This window comes from Trachemys scripta, chromosome 23 (assembly GCF_013100865.1).
Source record: "Trachemys scripta elegans isolate TJP31775 chromosome 23, CAS_Tse_1.0, whole genome shotgun sequence".
Taxonomy (NCBI): domain Eukaryota; kingdom Metazoa; phylum Chordata; order Testudines; family Emydidae; genus Trachemys; species Trachemys scripta.
In genome coordinates, this window is record NC_048320.1 from 13,613,290 (window position 1) to 13,630,045 (window position 16,756).

Below are 16,756 nucleotides of genomic sequence, written 5' to 3' on the forward strand. Positions count from 1 at the left end.
AAGGTTTGTGACATTTACCCACATTTCTGTCAAAATGCCACATTTACCCTTAATTTATTATCAGGGGGATTCATTCCTGCACCAGCACTAGGGCATATGAGAGGTAGGCTGCCTTTTCCCTGTTCAGAAGGTATTGACGGGTCAGTTTAGTCCTTGGCACAGACTAGGACAATTTAGCTCCTCTGGGCTCGTGGCAGCCAGGAATCAGTGGGATACAGGACTGCCCTAGCAACCCCTTCTCCTACACCTGATCTGCCCTTTCCCTCCTCCAAGGCATCCCCAGCCTGCCCCCTGCGCTGGGAAGGGGTGGGAGTGGGGGTCTTCTGCAGGTGTGGCACACAGTCTGGCGCCTTGGAGAGAGGGTCCCTGCTCCGGTGGTAGGCACAGGGGGACCTCACATACACCTGTTCTCTGGCTCCTTTGGGGCAGCATGGCCAGCACAAAGGGACTGTACGGCAGTGGCAAATCTGACCTTGTGTTTCTGTGGCAGCTTTTACCCTGAGGATCGGCAAGCACTAACTAGGTTTACACATGCAGGGATGCCCATTGCCTTGGCCATTAACACCGAATCGCAAATCTGCCCTTGCCTGGGAACCTCTCCAGAGAGCTGCTGGAGTTCTCCTCATGCAGTCTCCCCGTCCGCTCATCTTGCTGCCTCCATCCGCTGTCCTTTGGGATGTTGGAGCGGAGGTCACGGGGAGATGACTTTCCTCCTGTGCTGCCTACAGTTAGCAGCCCTTTGGGATGTAAACAATGAGGCGGTCTTTCTGTGCAGTCCAGAATCCCATGAGGTCATAGACACAAGGGCAGTGACATCATGAGACTGGATTACGCCATCTCCCCAGGGTTATTGGCCGTGCCGTGAGCCCCGGAAGGGAAACCTCCTTGGCAGTGGTTCAGACCCCAGTTACTGGTTCAAACCCAGCTGTTCACAAGTGGTGCTTCCCTCTCTGCGTGCCCATAGGAGGCACTGGGGCCTGACTTGCAGAGGTGCTAAACATCCACAGCTCTAGCCGGCATGAGGAGGGTGCAGGGGCCTCAGCTCTTCGCAGATGAGGGCCTGGGTGTCGGGACGGCCACCCCCAAATTGGAGAGCGTGCTTGAAGGTGGACGTTTCACCCACTTCAAAACCTTTTTCAGAACGGCCAGGGGAGGCGCTTTGAGTGTTTTTAAGTCAGTGACACGTTTGGATTTAAACGAGACTGTTCACACTTCTGAAAACAAGAGGCTGCAAAGCAGGTGCCTCGGGGGGGGGCTTTGCAATTTGATTCCCCTTGTGAAGGGGTCACTGCTACATGGGCGCTGCTTTCCCCCCCCCTTTAAAAATAAAGGCTGTGCTCAGAAACACCTATACAGGACCAACCCAGTCTGAGCTGCCCTGTGCTCCCAAATGACCCTGCAGTGCCAAACCAATGTGTGTGCACAGGGAGGAGAAAAGATCAGACTGACAAATTAATTGCAGATTGACGTTTGATTGATTATAGCAGCGGTTCTCAACCCGCGGGCTGCATGCAGCCCAATTAGCACACAGCTACAGCCCAGCTCAGCTGTGTTTTAAAGGCTGGCCCGCATGGTGGGGTCCGGGTTCCCGGCTGCCCGGCACGGTGGGATCTGGGCTGCCCCGCCGCCCAGCACGGTGGGGTCAGGATACGGGGTCCAGGGTCCGGGGCTGCCGGCTGGCCCCGCAAGCCCCAGGGTTGCCAACTGACCCGGCAAGATCTGGGGCTGCCACCCGGCGCCACAAGCTTCGGGGCAGCCACCTGGCCCCGAACGGCAGAGGTCCGGGGCAGGCAGCTGGCTGGCCCCACACGGTGGGGGTCCGGGGCAGGTGGGTGGTCGGCAGCTACCACTGTCCTGTCACCCAGCCCCTGCGGCCCAGGTAACACATTGTTTGTGGGCCGCATATGTAACCCACAATGATAAATAAATTGAGAACCAGCGGATTATAGGATATTATATAAAAATCAGTGGGAAGACGACGTTTCTGTAAAGCATTACGACACTCCCTCCCCCAGCCTGGTGTCCCTTTAACCTTCCCGAGTCTGTGACTTTCACAGTCATTTCTGCCTCTGCCGACAGCCTGTCTATTTTCCTGGCTTCCCGCCTTCCTGGAGTGGTTGCTGGTTGGGATCAGCAGAGGACTGTACTGGTCCCTGCTCTGCCTGGAAGGCTGCTGAAGGCAATGCTACAGCAAGGGCAGGGCTGTTTACTGATTGCAAGGAGCGGGTGGCTGCCCTCTGGGGCCGATCCTTTGCTTCACACAGCCTAGGAGTTTGCTGCACTTCTGCAAAGCCTGTTTTCATTATGCTGCTGGTCAAAGGAGCAGCATCATGTCTTCCAGTTGTCCCCCGAAGGGGCACGTCCTGGGCAGCAGCTGTGCAAACTCCACTCACTGCCCCCCGCCAGAGCACCTCAGCCTGGGCCTGCAGAGACTCCTCCCAGGGGCCGGAGAGGTCGCTCTTCATGCTCCTGCATCCCTCCTCTGAGCCTGCCAACCAGGCAGCCACGACGTGAGGGACTTCTGAGGAGCCCACGGCCCCCCCAGCTCAGTGCACAGACCACAAAGCCCTGCTTCAGCTTATTGGGGTCAGAACACAAAAGCCTGGCTGGGGCCAGAGAACAAACTCCCAGCCTGAGTGAAGGGGAAAATGATCCTGTGGGTGGCGAATCTCTAGCAGAAGAGAAACCCTGGCTTGGAAAACCAACCTGACCAGGGGCCTGCCACTGGGAGGAAATCATTGCAAAGCCAGAGGCTGTTCGCTCAGCCTCCCGGCTGACTGTTGGAGCCACCTGAGCTCTCGCCTCATGGACCAGATTTGCAAGAGCTCCGCACTCAGAAGCAGGCTCCGGCCTTCCCCAAGGTTGCAGTTGGCCCACGTGCCGAGCAGTCCTGGAACTGTGGGCGCAGGTGGCGCAGCAGGAGGTGGCTGGATGCGGAGCGCTTCTGAAAACCCGTCCCTTGGCTAGGTGCTGCTGGGTACATGTTCGCCGCAGCTGGGACCGAGTCTCCCAGGGCACGCAGACTGGCTGTTCTGGTGCAGGCGGACGCTCAGGCTCTCGCGTCCACCCGACTCCTTGGGTTCCGGAGCCCACGCTCCAGGCCAAGCCAGACGTCCACGTTGCTATTTTTAACACGTGAGCTCGAGCAAGTCTGTCTACCCAGGCTGCAGCCTAGACATGCCCGGCAAGGGAGCTGAGAAAACCTGGCTCCAATGGTGGGCACTGAACACTCGAAGCTCTGCCCCCTATACAAGCCCTTTGGGGCACCAGCCAGCTCTTGGTTCTGTCTGTGCGCTGCCTGGGAGCGCTAGGCGCTATTGGAATCCAAATGCTCAGAGCTTAAATAGCGTCCCAAACCCAAAACGTGGAACATGTTTATTGCCAGCTAAAGCACACGGTTGTTTTCAAAGCTCACAGGCCGAGCGTGTGGCCAACGAGAGTCCCGAATGACACCCCTCTCTCTGGAGCTGCTAGAGCCCGACCATTGCCATGACGCCGGTCAGCCGAAAGGTAGATAATACCAGGCTGCATTAGGCCTATCTATCTATATACACACAGAAAACCCCAGCATACTGTCCCCGCCTTCCCCCCGTCTCTCCACTGATTGCTTCGGGAACAGTGGCTGATAAAAGCCAGAGCTAGGGACAGAACCTCTGGGCTGGAGGGTGGGGAGCACTGTCCATCGGGAACCCAAGCCCAAGCTGGCAGAGGCAGGAGGGGGAGCAGCTGGGAGTTGACAGAGGCAGAACGAGGTGGGGGGGGGGGCGGAGGCACAGCTACCGCTTCTGGCAGGTTTCCCCACCGACTTGGTGACAGGAGAAGAGCGTTTCGCTTCCGGAGAGTCCCTGGTGGAGTTGCACAACAGCACCAGTGCAGAGAACGCTGGCCCCAAAACCCAGCCCTCATCTGCACCCCAGCGCTCACTGCAGTGCATGCCTGGGACCTCAGTGGGGCACTGGTTTGGGGGAATGGCCCCCTCTCCTGGGGAGACCCCATGGTTAGCGCTAACTAACTAGATCCAATGCCTCGGGGAGATGGCTCAGCGGTGGCATGGCTCTGAGTTTGGGAGGCATCCTAGTAGCCTTTCCATTGGTCTCTATTCTGCACATATGGACTCCCCTCCTGGTCAAGGATAGACCCCTCTGGCTATGGGTACAAGGCTGGCTCCACTACGGGGGATAATGGTGAAATAGCCCCGGAGCCAAGAGCAGCCCCAGGGCTGGCAGGTGACCGTCAGCTCTCCTGGTCGTATCCAGCTGTGGTGGGATCATCAGCCCACGGCCCCCGCTAGCTGCCCGACAGCGGTTCGCATCACCACATGTGCAGCTACGGGAAGCTGATCTCCATGCACAGGACGACCAGGGAGTTGGAGCAGTCGCGGAGCTGCTCAGCCAGGAGCTTCCCCTCGGCCAGGGGAGAGGCAAAGCCCTCGGCGAGGCTGGCCCGCCACCCTTGGCAGTCCTCCTTCGGGGCTCGGTGCCCACGCGGGCTGGAGCCATGCCAGATCGCCTTGTGAGCCCTGAGGAGACAGTGCCAGGCGGGGATCACTGAGGGTCAGCAGAAAGCCACGCAGGGCCTGATTTTCAGAAGTGCTGGGTGCCCACCCTCCAGGGGAAGCCAAAGGGAGCTTGGTGCACCCGGCCCCAGGCACGTGGCTCCACCCGGGGCCCCCAAATCAGCGGCTGCTTTTGAAAAGTTCAGCTTTGGGGTTAACCCTTGAGCTGCTTAGACTTCATGCAGCCTCCCCTCCCAGCTGAGAAGCCAGCCCCAGCCTCCCCCGCCACCAGAGGTTATCGGGGAGCGGGGGGGAGGGAGGGCAGCGACTGCAACTAAATCTTCCCTTCTGACTGGTTCCCAGGCACTTCAGGCCCCAGGAACAGAGTCCCGGCCTTGGGGTCCTAATTAAAATACATGCAACAGCGTCATAGATAACCAACCAACATACCCTGTGCAAAGCTCCTGGAAGTGCCACTTATGGGTGGGGAGGGGGTTGGTTTAAACCCTTTCACCCCCAGGTCCTTTGCTACAGGGCTCTCTCCAGGGGCGGAGCCCGCACCAGGAGAGGGGGGCTCATCAGGCAATTACGGTTCCTTAGGAATGACCTCTTTGCATCGTCCCCTCCCCACCAAGGTCTCCCCGCAGCGATTGTCCCAGCGACTGCCCCGCTGTGCTCTGGGCAGGCGGTGAGTTCACTCGCACGCTGCGACACTCTCCCGTTCCCGCGCTCACCAGCTGGGATCCGTCAGCACGTTCCGGCCGTCGAAGGTGTAGATGGGAAAATGCAGCGAGTTGAAGCGGGCGGCGCCATCACCTCCGAACAGGGAGTTCCAGGTCTTCGCCAGCAGCTGCCCCTGCCGTTGGAATCAGCGCGATGAGCGCGAGCGATCACAGAGATTTCATCTTGTACCGGGCCGGCCAGGCAGCGAGCCAGGCTCACGGGCCAGGGGCCGGCCAGCCCTGGCCTGAGTTCCCAGATCGGAACCAGGCCAGGTTCAGGTGGGTTCATGGGGACTCCCATGCACTGGTCTCTATTGCAAACAAGCCGGAAGGCACGGGGTGCTCTGGCTGGCCAGGGGTCCATTCAGGCTGAGGGGCAGGCTCAGTGAGATGGCTCTGGCGGTGGAGGGTTCTTGGTGGACACCGGAACTGAACAGTGCCCGGGAGAATAGGGCCCGGTCCTGCTGAGGGGGAAAGGCCAGATGGCCCAGTGGGTTTTAGCTTCTGGGAGTCTCTGAGAAACGTTTTTAACCATTTTCCTGGAGGCTCCAAAGCACCAACGCTGGGCGTGGGCGAAGGACCCAGCAGCTGCAGCCGGCTCACCCTACCAACGCTGCTGCGATCAGACTTTGTCGCTCACCTTCAGGTTGACGACGGGCAGAGCTCTGTCCGTCCTTCTCACGATGGAGACCAGGTTCTGCGTGGGGGACGACAGGAAGGCCCGGAAGGTGCTGGACAGCTGGGCCTCCTGCGACTGCCTGTGGCACTGCAGGTCCGCGCCGCTGAGCCCGTTCATATTGCCGGGCAGCGGGAAGTTCAGCGCGACCAGGCGGAGCTGAGAAAGCAGAGGGGTTAACAGGAACAGGCGGGGTGGGGGAAGCTCTAGCGGGTCTGTCTTTCAACAGGGCGCCAGCACCCAAGGGTGTCACATGCTCTGGGGTCAGTAAACCACACGGGGTGCCCCTGGCATGAAACCTCGTGCTAATAGTGCTGTCTCGGAGCAGGCCTGCTGGCGCTGAGAGATCACACAGCCGAAGCCCGAGTCTCTGGGACGGACTGAGCACCGCTGCACGTCGTTCCCCAAAGCAGAGACGGGAACTGCACATGGCCGCTGACTGGACAGGCGCTGGGCTCTGCCCTGGAGCCTTCTGCCCAGCAGATCCCATATCACAGCCCCTGGCTGGGCTGGGGGAGGATCCTTCGCAGCTTGGATCAGCCTGGGAGTGACACCCCGCCCCACACAAGCTGCCTCCACGTTGCTGGGGACGGGGAGCCGGGAGTCCCAGGGATCCCTCATTAGCACCCAGCAGTCCCAGGGGAAGGGGAAGGCCAGCCCACGGCTTACCGAAGGCACCCTCAGGGTGATGCTAGTTGGCCGGATCCCGGTGGCTGCTTGACTCCCTTCCTTTGGGACCTAGGAAACATACAGCACGTTAGCCTCCAGGGACGTTACCCATTTGGAGCAGACTCGGGCGTGCCCAGCACGTCACAGGCCTGGTGGAGACAAGGGCCCAGCCCCACGGATCTCACCCTAGGTCCGACTAACGGGCTCTACACAGACCCTACTGAGCACAGCCCTTGTCCAGGCTACCATGGCAACGTGAATTCCATGGAGGGAGGTTCGGGCCTGTGTTACAAAGCAGGGCAGACCAGGGAGTCAGAGCTGTCCTTTGCGGCCTTGAAATCGATGAATTCCCAGGGGCCCATCCCGCCCTGAGCTCGCTGTCCCATTGCTTCCCTGCCCCCGAATGGCCTCTCCCGTGCTACCTGTCCACCCCCATCACTGCAGTGTCTGAGCTTCTATATCCCCAGAGCAAGACGCTTAACCCCAGCGCGGGCGGGGCAGGCGGCCTTCCCATTCCTTGCTTCCTTCCGGCCCCACATCTCCCTTCTCGGGAGCGGGAGAGGTGCAGAGGCTATGTGCGCTGCCCTTCCTCAGCCTGGCGCTTTCCTTCCCTGGCCTGAACCCCTCCAGCGAGTAGCCACCCCACGGCTGTCGCGCATCTTGTCGGGTGAGAATTCCGGACCAGCCACGCTCGCGGTGCGGAGTCATTTCCCCAGCCACGGGGCACATCCACACCCTTCTCGCGCTCAGTGTGCCCCGCTCAGTGTGCTAAACTCCCCAGTGAAGACAAGGGCGGATGGCCGGAGTCCAAGCATGGCCTCTCTGGTGACACAGGTCAGTGGTGGTGGTCAGATGCACTAGTCACGAGGGAGTCCTCACCTGATGATGTTCTGTGGACACAGAAGGGTCATCGCCAGCCAATATGGAATCCGAATCTTCCAGCTGAGCAAAATCACACAAGCGAGAGAGAGAGAGAGAGAGAGAAGGATGTGTTAGGTCTCGATCTAGTCCTGTGGCTTTATTCACATATGGTTCCCGTAAGGGAAACCTGTCCCCATTTTCCACTGGACTCTTATTGGAAATGAACATTTCCTTTGGGAGCCTAGTGCCTGGCAGGGGAGAAGGCTGCGGGGAATTTCCCCCGAAACCCGGAGAAGTTCTACAAAAGTTGGTGACTTTTGTTCCTTTCCCCCTTGGCTTGACTTGTTTTCTCCCTGTCAGCAGGTGTATTAAAGAAAACACATTTAACAGCTCACTAAGCTGCCTTTGGTGGTACCGGAGCATTTCATACCAAATCTCAGGGACTGTACGTCAGGGATTCTGTTCTCCACTACTGACAGGTTGCATGAGAAAGGTGCCATGGGAACCCAAGGAAAGGCGCCATGGGAACCCAAGGAAAGGCGCCATGGAAACACCAAGCATTAGCTATTGTTAGCGATCCAGAAACCCCAGCCCTGGCCCTCTGGATTCTGGCATTTCCTGATTGCTGCTCCCGTACCAGGAGCTTGCTCCAGCCTCTCGGGATTCGGATGAAGGCGCTGTTCTCATCTCTGACGTAGACCAGACTCCCTTCGGGGATGGACGAGCTGGATTTGAACATCAGCTCCTTCGACTTGAAGACCCAGGTGTGATGCTGAGGGAAGGAGAAGCAGCAGTTATGGGTTAGCGGCCAGACCGCAGAGACACCCTGAGCCGTGGTCCTGCCATTCCACCTGCGGCCTGGCTGCCACAGCCCACGCTGGGCCGTTCCCACTCTGGCACCACCAATCAGCCACTTGGACCACCCCAAGCTGGTAACAGCTGGGAGGATCCTAGAGCCGATCAGCACAGCAGCCCCCGGCACAAGCAGCGGCTGTGGCACCAGGTTGCGACACCTGGGACGGGTCCTGTGCTCGGGACGGTGCTGTCTCCAGTGATTTCTCCCCCATGCAGATAACCCAACCCCCCGGCTCCCACCAATGGTGCTGGACGCTAGGGAGTGGATGCATTCAAAGCCCCATGATGCCCGGGGTGTGGGTGGGCCAACGTGCTTGCCACGCGGTTTGAGGGGTGTAATGAGGCAGTTTGCTGACGTGCCCTTAGGGATGAGTCTCCTCATTGCGCTGGCCAGTCCTAGCTTTCTGCCGCCCCCGGCTGCTCAGGGCATGGAAAGCCGCTGCCAGGAAGGAAGACAAGGGATGCTACAAGATGCCAAAGTCCAATACACACCCTGGAGTCAGCCGGGGAGTCAGGCACGTCCTTCTGAGACAACTCAGCATCTAGAGAGCAGCAGACAGAGACGTCAGGCTCCCGCTGCACGGGTGGGTTTGGCAGAGCTCTGGCCAGCCGGGGAGAGCAGACCCTGCTCCCCGCTACCCACCCTGTGGCTCCTGCAGGATCTAGGCTGGTGTGCACGGAGCAGCATCCTTTTCGTCCGAGAGCCCAGCTCTAGCCCCATTCCAGAGGGCCCCTGGGGCTAAGGAGTAAAGGAACCCATTGTCTCCACTGGGCAGGGAAACCGAGCTGGAGCCCGACTGCCCCGAGCAGTAACACCAGGGTACGGCCAGCGAGGTTCTCGCAGGGGAGCAGCCCGCTAAGAACTCAAGGAAGGTGCTGCTTCCGGGCTCTTCCTTGGCAGGGGTGGGGCGGGGCACTGGTTGGGTCTCCCTGTTTCCCAGATATTTTTCAATCCAAAGCAAACCCCAAGGCTGCCCTGAAGCAGGAGATGATGGGCACGCAGCGCGAGGGAGCCCTTGGCCCCCAGGCCCGCCCAGCCGCAGGCACTCAGCCAGAGGGGAGGTCCTCACGCAGCGCCCGTCACAAGGACGGGGAGACCTCTCGGGATCAGGGGGAGAGGACAGAGAACGCTCATTAACATCTACTCCTAGCTGGCCGCAGGGTCCCAGCCGGGCAAGGGGAGATGCCTCCCCTGGGCTCAGTGAGACCAGGACAAGGCCTGGCTTGTGAGCCCAGCTGTCTCGTGGGGCCGTGGGGACAGCACCATCACCGAGGCACCAAGGCAGAGCTCATGGGAGCCAGGGGAAAGACACTCACTGACTCCAGGAGGGCTTTGGGGCAGCCCAGAGGCAGCTCAGAGAGCTACAGACCTTCCCCTGGAAATATTCTGCAGTGGGCTCCTGGAAGCACTGCAGGTGCCACCCAGGTGCCCTGGGAGTCAGCGGCCAAGGGAGTGCGGGACGGGTGTGGGGAGGCCAAGGAGGGTCCATTACTTTCCTAACGGGGCCTGAAATCTGGTCCACGTCCCCCTGAAATGCCAAGAGCAATGTCCCTACCTGAGAGCCCGGCCGTGTCGTGAGTCACCTGGAAAAACCAAGTAAATGTGGCTCTATCAGCGCGAGACCATCGCAGACGAGACGGGCCTGTCTCCGGTGGCATGGGGCAGCTGGGATGGCGAGCGGGAGAGGGGTTGGGGCAGAAGCCATTCCTCCTGTCCAGGGGGAAGTGTGAGGGCCATCCTGGCAGAGTATTTCCGGCCCGAGAAGGGAGGGAGGGTGATTTGCATGCTTGGCTGAACGGGCCCTGGGCTTACTGGGGGACGAGCAGCAGATCCAAACAGTGCCTGAGCTGTGAGCCGCAAGAGAACACAGGCCGGGGGGGTCAGGGGAAGGGTCTGCCCCAGGAACCAGCCCTGCCCTCTGCTCCGGGCACCCTAGGCAGGAGCTGAGCAGCCTCAAAGACTTGGGGGTCCCTAGTCCCTCCACGATCCCGCTGCAGCCCTGGGTCTGGCTGTGGGCAGCAGGGAGGCTGGCAGGGGGCCCAGGAGGCCCATGTCTTACCGGCTGTTTGCAGAACGGCCTGGTGCGGACGGGATAAACCCTCTGAAATCAAAGACAGGCTGGTTTGCATTGAGTCTGGTAACCGAACACTGGCGCAAACGCACGCCCAACCATCGGCCGGGATCCTTACATTGACGTAGACGACGCCTGGTGCTCCGGGGGGCCCTGGGGCGCCGGGGGGGCCTGGTGCTCCGGGGTGGCCGGGGGGACCCTGAAATAAAGATCAGCACAGAATTGGCAGTGGATCTGTTCGTGGGCTGGTGCTGCGTGTCCCGGGGAGGAGGGTGCTACCGGACCAGGGCCTGCCTGTCATCTCTCTGCCCACCCGTCCCCGGGCTTTTCCCCAGAGCCTCCCCTGCCCTGCTCCCCTGCCCTGCCCTCCCTCTGCTCTCTCACGGCCCTCCTTCAACCCTGCCTCATTCTCCTCCCCAGCCAGCTGGATTCCTCCACTCAGTGCCCGGTCTCCTGCCCGGTCTAGGATCTCCGAGCCCCCAGGAACCCCTCCCCCGGGGCCTCCTGCAAACAACAGGGCAGCACCCAGCCTGCCGGAGTCTGAGTGCAGGAAAGGTCTGGGCCCATCCCGGCCCATGGGCCCCTCGGGCTGTGGAGACAAGACCCAGGCCGCAACTCACGTGGGGGACGATTGCACCGTAAATCTCCGTCTCTACTTTGCCGTTCTGCAGAGGGAGAGAGAGAAAAGGGGGAGTCTCCTGTGGATGGGCTGGGCGCAGGTCAGGGAAGGGGGCCCGGATCTACAGCGATGCTCATCCGTCCAGCCAGCCCATTCGCTCCCCAGCTTGGCCGGCTGTCTCCCCCGGCCTCGGGCTCACAGGAAGGGTGGTGCTCGCTGGGCACGCCCATGCCATGCCCCTTGCCTTGCGGGGGCTGGGCTGGGCTAGTGTGGGGGCGATGGGCCTGGCAGGGGTGCTGGGTCAGCTCCAGCTGGAGTGTAGCAGAGGTGGGTGAGGGGCTCCTTCCCCACCCACAGACAGTCCCCAGGCACATCGCCGCCTCATGGCACTGACAGCCCCCCCAGAACACGCCAACGACTTCGGACAAACCTCTTGGTATGTCAGTGGCACCCAGGATCCGTGCGGGCCCCTGGAGCCGGGGAAGGAAGGGTGGCCTGGCAGGAACCCGGCCTCCCCAGGACAGCTGCGGCATCCCTGGTGAGCCAGCAAAGAAAAAGAGAGAGGGTCCGTGATCTCCGCTGGGGCCAGGCGTGTGGGGGGCTGGGGCACTGTGACTTAGGAAATCGGGCTTAGTTCCCAAGGGAAATGAGTTGGCCGGTCTCTGGCTGGCCCCCATCCAACCCCGCAGTGGATTTGGCCCGGCTGTGGCAGTCTGTCCTGCAGCGGGTCCGGGCGGAGGGGCGTTGGCGGAGGGATGGAACGGCATCAGGTGGAGGAGCTCTGGGCACCCTTTCCCAATGGCTGCCTGCACTATGCCAGCCCCGGCACTGCCAGGGCCATGCCGCAGCACAGCTGGCTCCCCGTCGCGTTTCCATGGCTACTCACCTGCTCTCCGGGGTCTCCCTTTTCACCCTGTACAAAAAGGAGACAGACCCATCAGAGCCCCGGCTCTCCCAGGGGTCCCCACTCGCCCAGCCCCGGTGCCCCCGGGAAGTGGGAGCCGTCCTCTCATACACACAGGGAAACTGAGGCACAGAGCGCTGCAGTGGCTTGCCTGGGGTCACACGGCAGGGTTGGCGGTTGAGCCGGGGCCAGGAGCCCGGACCCCAGCGCCCAGGCCAGAGGGGAGTATTTGACAGCCCGCACGTCTCTCGGGCACAGCAGAAGGGAGCTCCAGGGGAGGGTTAAAAGCGGAGGAAGGAAGTCGCCCTAGGGGGCTGTTCCCGGAGCAGGGGGTTGTACCACTGGGCCAGGAACAGACCAGGGGGCGGCGGGGCGGGGATCTCTGCCCGACTTTGCACACCTAATGTCCCGGACTCATCCAAACATGCGTCTTATGCTGGGAAATCTCCTGCCCAGGGTGGGAGCTGCAGGGCAGGGGAGAGGCCTCCCTGTGGCGGGGGAGGGGGAGCGTGCGGGGCGGGGGGGGGGTGCAGGTGTGTGTAGGGGGAAGCCAAGTGCTGCAGTTCTGAAGATGGACTTTCGGACTTTCCTCTGTGTCCCAGAGCCCACGTGGGGCAGCTCAGCACAACCAGCGGGGAGGTGGGGGGGTTACCTGTACGGATTGCCAAGGCTGCAGGGAGGGGGATTAGTGGCCCAGTGCAGTGCTGGGGGTCACTGTGCTGCAGGGAGTGGGGCAGGGGGCTCAGTAGGGGGCGCTCTCCCTTGTCTGCCAGTACTCACCTTGGGGCCCGGCGGGCCAGGCCATCCGGGGTGCCCTGAAGAGTGTGGGTCACACTGCAGGGAGAAGAACACGGCTGTGAGGGGCTGTCTGGGCCCTCGCCCAGCGTGATGGCACAGGGAGGGGGCCGGACCCACCCCACATACCCGGGGTCGCCTTCTAGACCAGCACAAAGGCCGTGAAACATTCCCACCCTGGATCCCACCACAGCTTTTCAGCATGTGACCCCCCACTGCAACCCCTGTGCCCCCCAAGGCCAAGGACCCCCCAAAGCCTGGCACAATGCTCCCAGGGGTGTCTCTGGGACTCCAGGCACTGGCAGGCAGGCGAGATGCGACTGAGTTTGTGCCCACTCACCCTGTTCTCCCCAGGTGGTCCTGGTGGCCCCATGGGCCCGGGTGGGCCATGGGAACCCTTCTCTCCCATCAAGCCGGGGCTGCCTGGAGGGCCGGGCTGGCCAAGATCACCCGTCTCACCCTGCAGGGACACAATGCAGGGGGTGAAAGAGCCAAGAACACACGATCCCAGCCCGTCTGCGGGACCCAGCGCTCAGCAAACAGTGTCTGGGGTGGGGCCTGGCATTAAACCCGCCCCACCGCTGTGGAAACTGAGGCACGGGGCAGGGAAATGACTACTTGCAGTGATGGAGCTAAGGGCAGAACCCCGGAGTCCTGACCACACTCCCCTCTCCAGGGACAACCCGCTGTCACGTCGGTGTGAGCAGCGCTGCCCCGGTGGGTCCCACCGGAGCCTGCATCCGCTTGGCATCTGCTGCCTTGGGCCAGGCCCTCCCATGCTGCTCTGGTGATGGCCCTGTGCCCCCCTCGGCCCGTTACCTTTGGCCCGGGGTATCCTGGCTCCCCGGCAGGCCCCGGGGTTCCTGGTGGCGACACAGGTCCTGCGGGGCCGGGGGGCCCTTCACGCCCTGGAGCTCCTGGAGGCCCTGAGAGTCCTGGAAGCCCAAGGGGGCCGTCGGGCCCTGGGGGGCCTTGGAAGCCCGGTGGCCCTGGGGCCCCAAGTGGCCCTGGAGGGCCGGGAGGTCCTTGCTGCCCTTCACGGCCTGGCGGTCCAGGGGGGCCTTGGATGCCTTCATGCCCGGGATAGCCTTGAGGGCCCGGAGGCCCTTGGTAGCCGGGCAAACCCTGGGGGCCGGGCGGCCCTGCCACGCCGGGCATGAGCGGCTGTTTTGTCAGCTGGCAGGAGAGAGAAGAGATACAGCAGAGCCGCTTCTGTGGTGCCAGCCTACCCATCCATCGCCCCCATTGCAGCCCCCGCCTCTTCCACACTGGCCCCACAGCACTGCCCCACGGCCCTGCCCCCGCAGCCCCTGCCCTGCTCCTCCCCCACTGCCCCTGCCCTGCCCCGCTCCACCCCCACTACCCCTGCCCTGCCCCCGTAGCCTCTGCCCTGCTCCACCCCCACTGCCCCTGCCCTGCCCCCGCTGCCCCATCCGCCCCCTCTCCCACACTGGCCTCCCATCCCACTGCAGTCCCTGCCACGACTTTGCAGGTAGATTAAGGATAACTTGGCCCTGATCCAGCCGGCCACCCCCCAGCTCTCCCCTCCCATGTGGTCTCTGCTCTCCCTCTCGCTCCCCAAGCAGGCTGAAACCCCAGACACCCCATCCCGTCCTCACCTCATTCTCAGATTCGTCCAGCCCTTCAGCGCCAGTTGCCAGCCCCGGCACGCCCGGAGACCCTGGAAGGCCGGGCGGCCCCTGGGGGCCAGGCTGCCCTGGGCTCCCTGCCTGGCCTTGCTCCCCAGAGAATCCCGGCAGGCCTATTTCCCCCGGGGGCCCCCGCTCTCCTCTTTCTCCCTGTTGGGGTGAAGATATGCCATGGATGGGATGAGCCCCTGGGGGGGACTGGTCAGTGAACTGCCACCCTTGCCCCCCAACCCCCATCCCCCTGCCCCACTGGGAACTGGCTCTGTCCACGTTGGAACCCGCTCAGGAACCACCAGCGCTCGAGGGGGTCCCGTTCCTCTGCTGGTCCCAGAGAGTGGGGCAGGAGCGGGCGCAGCCGGGCGTGGATCTGTCCCCTGCAGCGGCCAGGCGGTGGCTGCCTTGGCAGGAGCTGCTCACACAGCAGCCACGCCGGCCTGGCCCCCAGTGGCGCCGGGCTCAGGCCTGGCAGACGGCCTATGCGGGCAGGGCGTCGTGCCACCCCCCGCCGTGGTGCTCGCTGCGCTCCGGCTAGCGATGGAGCGGGGCGCTCTATAAGCAAACGCCCCCGTGAAAAGCCACGGCCTGAATCGGGGGAGGGGTAAGAGTGTGCGCGGCCCCAGCGAGCCTCCGAAAACCCAGCACCCTTCAAAACCAAGCTCTTGAGGGTCCGGGGACCCCAAACGCACTGGGGGGGCCCATCTCTGTGCCCCAGAACAGAGCCCCCCACAGCTCCCTTCCTTCCTACCTTTGGCCCAGGGGGCCCAGGGGGACCAGGGGGGCCAGGGACGGCTGGGCAGACGCACTGCGAGAGGTTACCAGTCACCTAGGAGACAGAAACAGCCTTGAGTGCCGTGGGCGCTGACGGGGCGCGGTGCCAGCCGTGTCCCCGCTGGGCTTCAGAAGGTCACGGGGCAGAGCAAGGGAGATCTGGGGTGGCAGGGTGGGGGGAGGGCTGGATTGGAAACTCCTTGGTTCTGCTGGCACAGCCGCAGCGGCTCCCCTCGCTGCAGGAGGCCTGGTACCCGTCCACCAGCGGGGTCGGCCCTGGCAGGGCTCTGGTGGCTGCTGGCCCGGGTAGCTTTGGAGCAGTCGTAGGACAGTTAAGGGGAGGATTGGAACGGACGCTCCTTGAGTCCCTGCTCTGCTCCTCCTGCTGCATGAGCGGCTGGTGCTCACTGCTCAGCCCAGGGCCAGAACGGCCCCTTCCCACCACTCACCTGCAGAAGGGTGGCAATTGCCCGGGGGGTGGGCACGGCTGGCGTCGGCCCCTTTGTAGTTGCCTGTGAGAAAGCGGAGAAAGATGGAGCATCGGCACCATCACCACAGCCCCCCCTTGAACCTAGACGCCAGGGGACACTGCTGGCAGAGGTGCCCGCCCGATGGGGAGGGCAGAGAATCTCAGCCGGGCTGGCACCCGTCCCTTTGCTCCCGTCCAGACACCCCAGCGAGGCAGTGGCAGAGGTCAGCTGGAGTCACCTCACCGAAATGTCTCCATCTGCTGCCTGCCGCTGCGGGGGGATCCCACCCCGGTGCTGGAGGCCCCCCAGGCTCTCTCATGTTAGCAGTGGCCCTGGCAGGCTCAGAGCCGCGGCTGCCCAGGAGGGTGAAGGAAGAGGCCCCAGGGCCGGAGCCGGCGCTGCCTGGCTGGAAAGGGCCCGTTCCTGGGGCGGGACAGGCTGGAGGGGTGCAGGGCAGTGCGGGGCGGGCGGGTGGGGGGATGGAGAGAGCGAGCGACCATGTGTCCATCCAGCTCAGGACAGGCCCAGACCATCAGCTCCTAGGGAGAGCCGGGCAGTAGATCCCGCCCCTTACCTTGATCTGCAGGAACTCCTCTTCCTCCTCCGCGCTCCCCTCGAAGAGCCCCAGGGAGGGGTGGGTGCGGGCGGCAGGGGCTGGAGGCGTCTAGGAGAGACGGGGCCATGGGTGGCAAAATCAGTCCTGGCCCCATTCCTCTGTCAGCTCCTCACTCCCTGGAGAGCCCAGTTCTGCCTCCTTGCCCCATGGGGCAGCCGTCTGGGCCCGTACCATTGCCACCAGCTGCTGGCAGAGTGGGGCTTGGCTGCCTGCTTTGCATGCGCTTACCCATCCTGCTTTGCTCTCCCATCCCTTCCTGCTTGCACCCTCGCTGTTTGGTGCTCTCTCCTCCCACTGCGGCTGGCTGGACCAAAGGCCCCTAGACAGTCTGAGACACCCAGGGGACCAGAGCCAGGGGCACCCACCGGCCCCTGTCTGTCTGTCTGCACTCGCTGAAGAGCTGGGGGGAGGTACAGCTGCCCTGTTCGCTCCCTCTGGAGTCCTAGCTCCCAACCTGTGGGCCGAAGCTCTGGCCCAGCTATGTGCTAAAAAAAGTCTGGGTTCTGGCCGGCCGGCCCTGCTTCGAGGAATCCGGGTTCTGGCTGCCCGGCCCCATGGGCGGCGGGGTCCGGGTTCTGGCTGCCC

At 62.8% G+C, this 16,756-nt stretch overlaps 1 protein-coding gene across 1 annotated transcript in view; it reads right to left on the reverse strand.

Annotated features, from left to right (window-relative positions):
- Positions 1-3,360: 3,360 nt before the first annotated feature.
- Positions 3,361-16,756, reverse strand: part of LOC117869330 (collagen alpha-1(I) chain-like) — a 22,808-nt gene continuing 9,412 nt past the window's right edge. Inside the window, exons 3-22 of the mRNA XM_034756095.1 lie at positions 16,130-16,219; positions 15,535-15,597; positions 15,063-15,140; positions 14,288-14,467; positions 13,488-13,844; positions 13,009-13,128; positions 12,654-12,707; positions 11,856-11,882; positions 11,400-11,504; positions 10,971-11,015; positions 10,469-10,549; positions 10,339-10,380; positions 9,835-9,862; positions 8,771-8,820; positions 8,061-8,195; positions 7,442-7,504; positions 6,563-6,631; positions 5,858-6,052; positions 5,230-5,351; positions 3,361-4,519 (exon numbers count right to left, since the gene is read on the reverse strand). Coding sequence (XP_034611986.1) covers positions 4,327-4,519; positions 5,230-5,351; positions 5,858-6,052; positions 6,563-6,631; positions 7,442-7,504; positions 8,061-8,195; positions 8,771-8,820; positions 9,835-9,862; positions 10,339-10,380; positions 10,469-10,549; positions 10,971-11,015; positions 11,400-11,504; positions 11,856-11,882; positions 12,654-12,707; positions 13,009-13,128; positions 13,488-13,844; positions 14,288-14,467; positions 15,063-15,140; positions 15,535-15,597; positions 16,130-16,219 — 2,097 coding nt within the window. The 3' untranslated portion in view covers positions 3,361-4,326. The remainder of the gene's footprint in view (positions 4,520-5,229; positions 5,352-5,857; positions 6,053-6,562; positions 6,632-7,441; positions 7,505-8,060; positions 8,196-8,770; positions 8,821-9,834; positions 9,863-10,338; positions 10,381-10,468; positions 10,550-10,970; positions 11,016-11,399; positions 11,505-11,855; positions 11,883-12,653; positions 12,708-13,008; positions 13,129-13,487; positions 13,845-14,287; positions 14,468-15,062; positions 15,141-15,534; positions 15,598-16,129; positions 16,220-16,756) is intronic.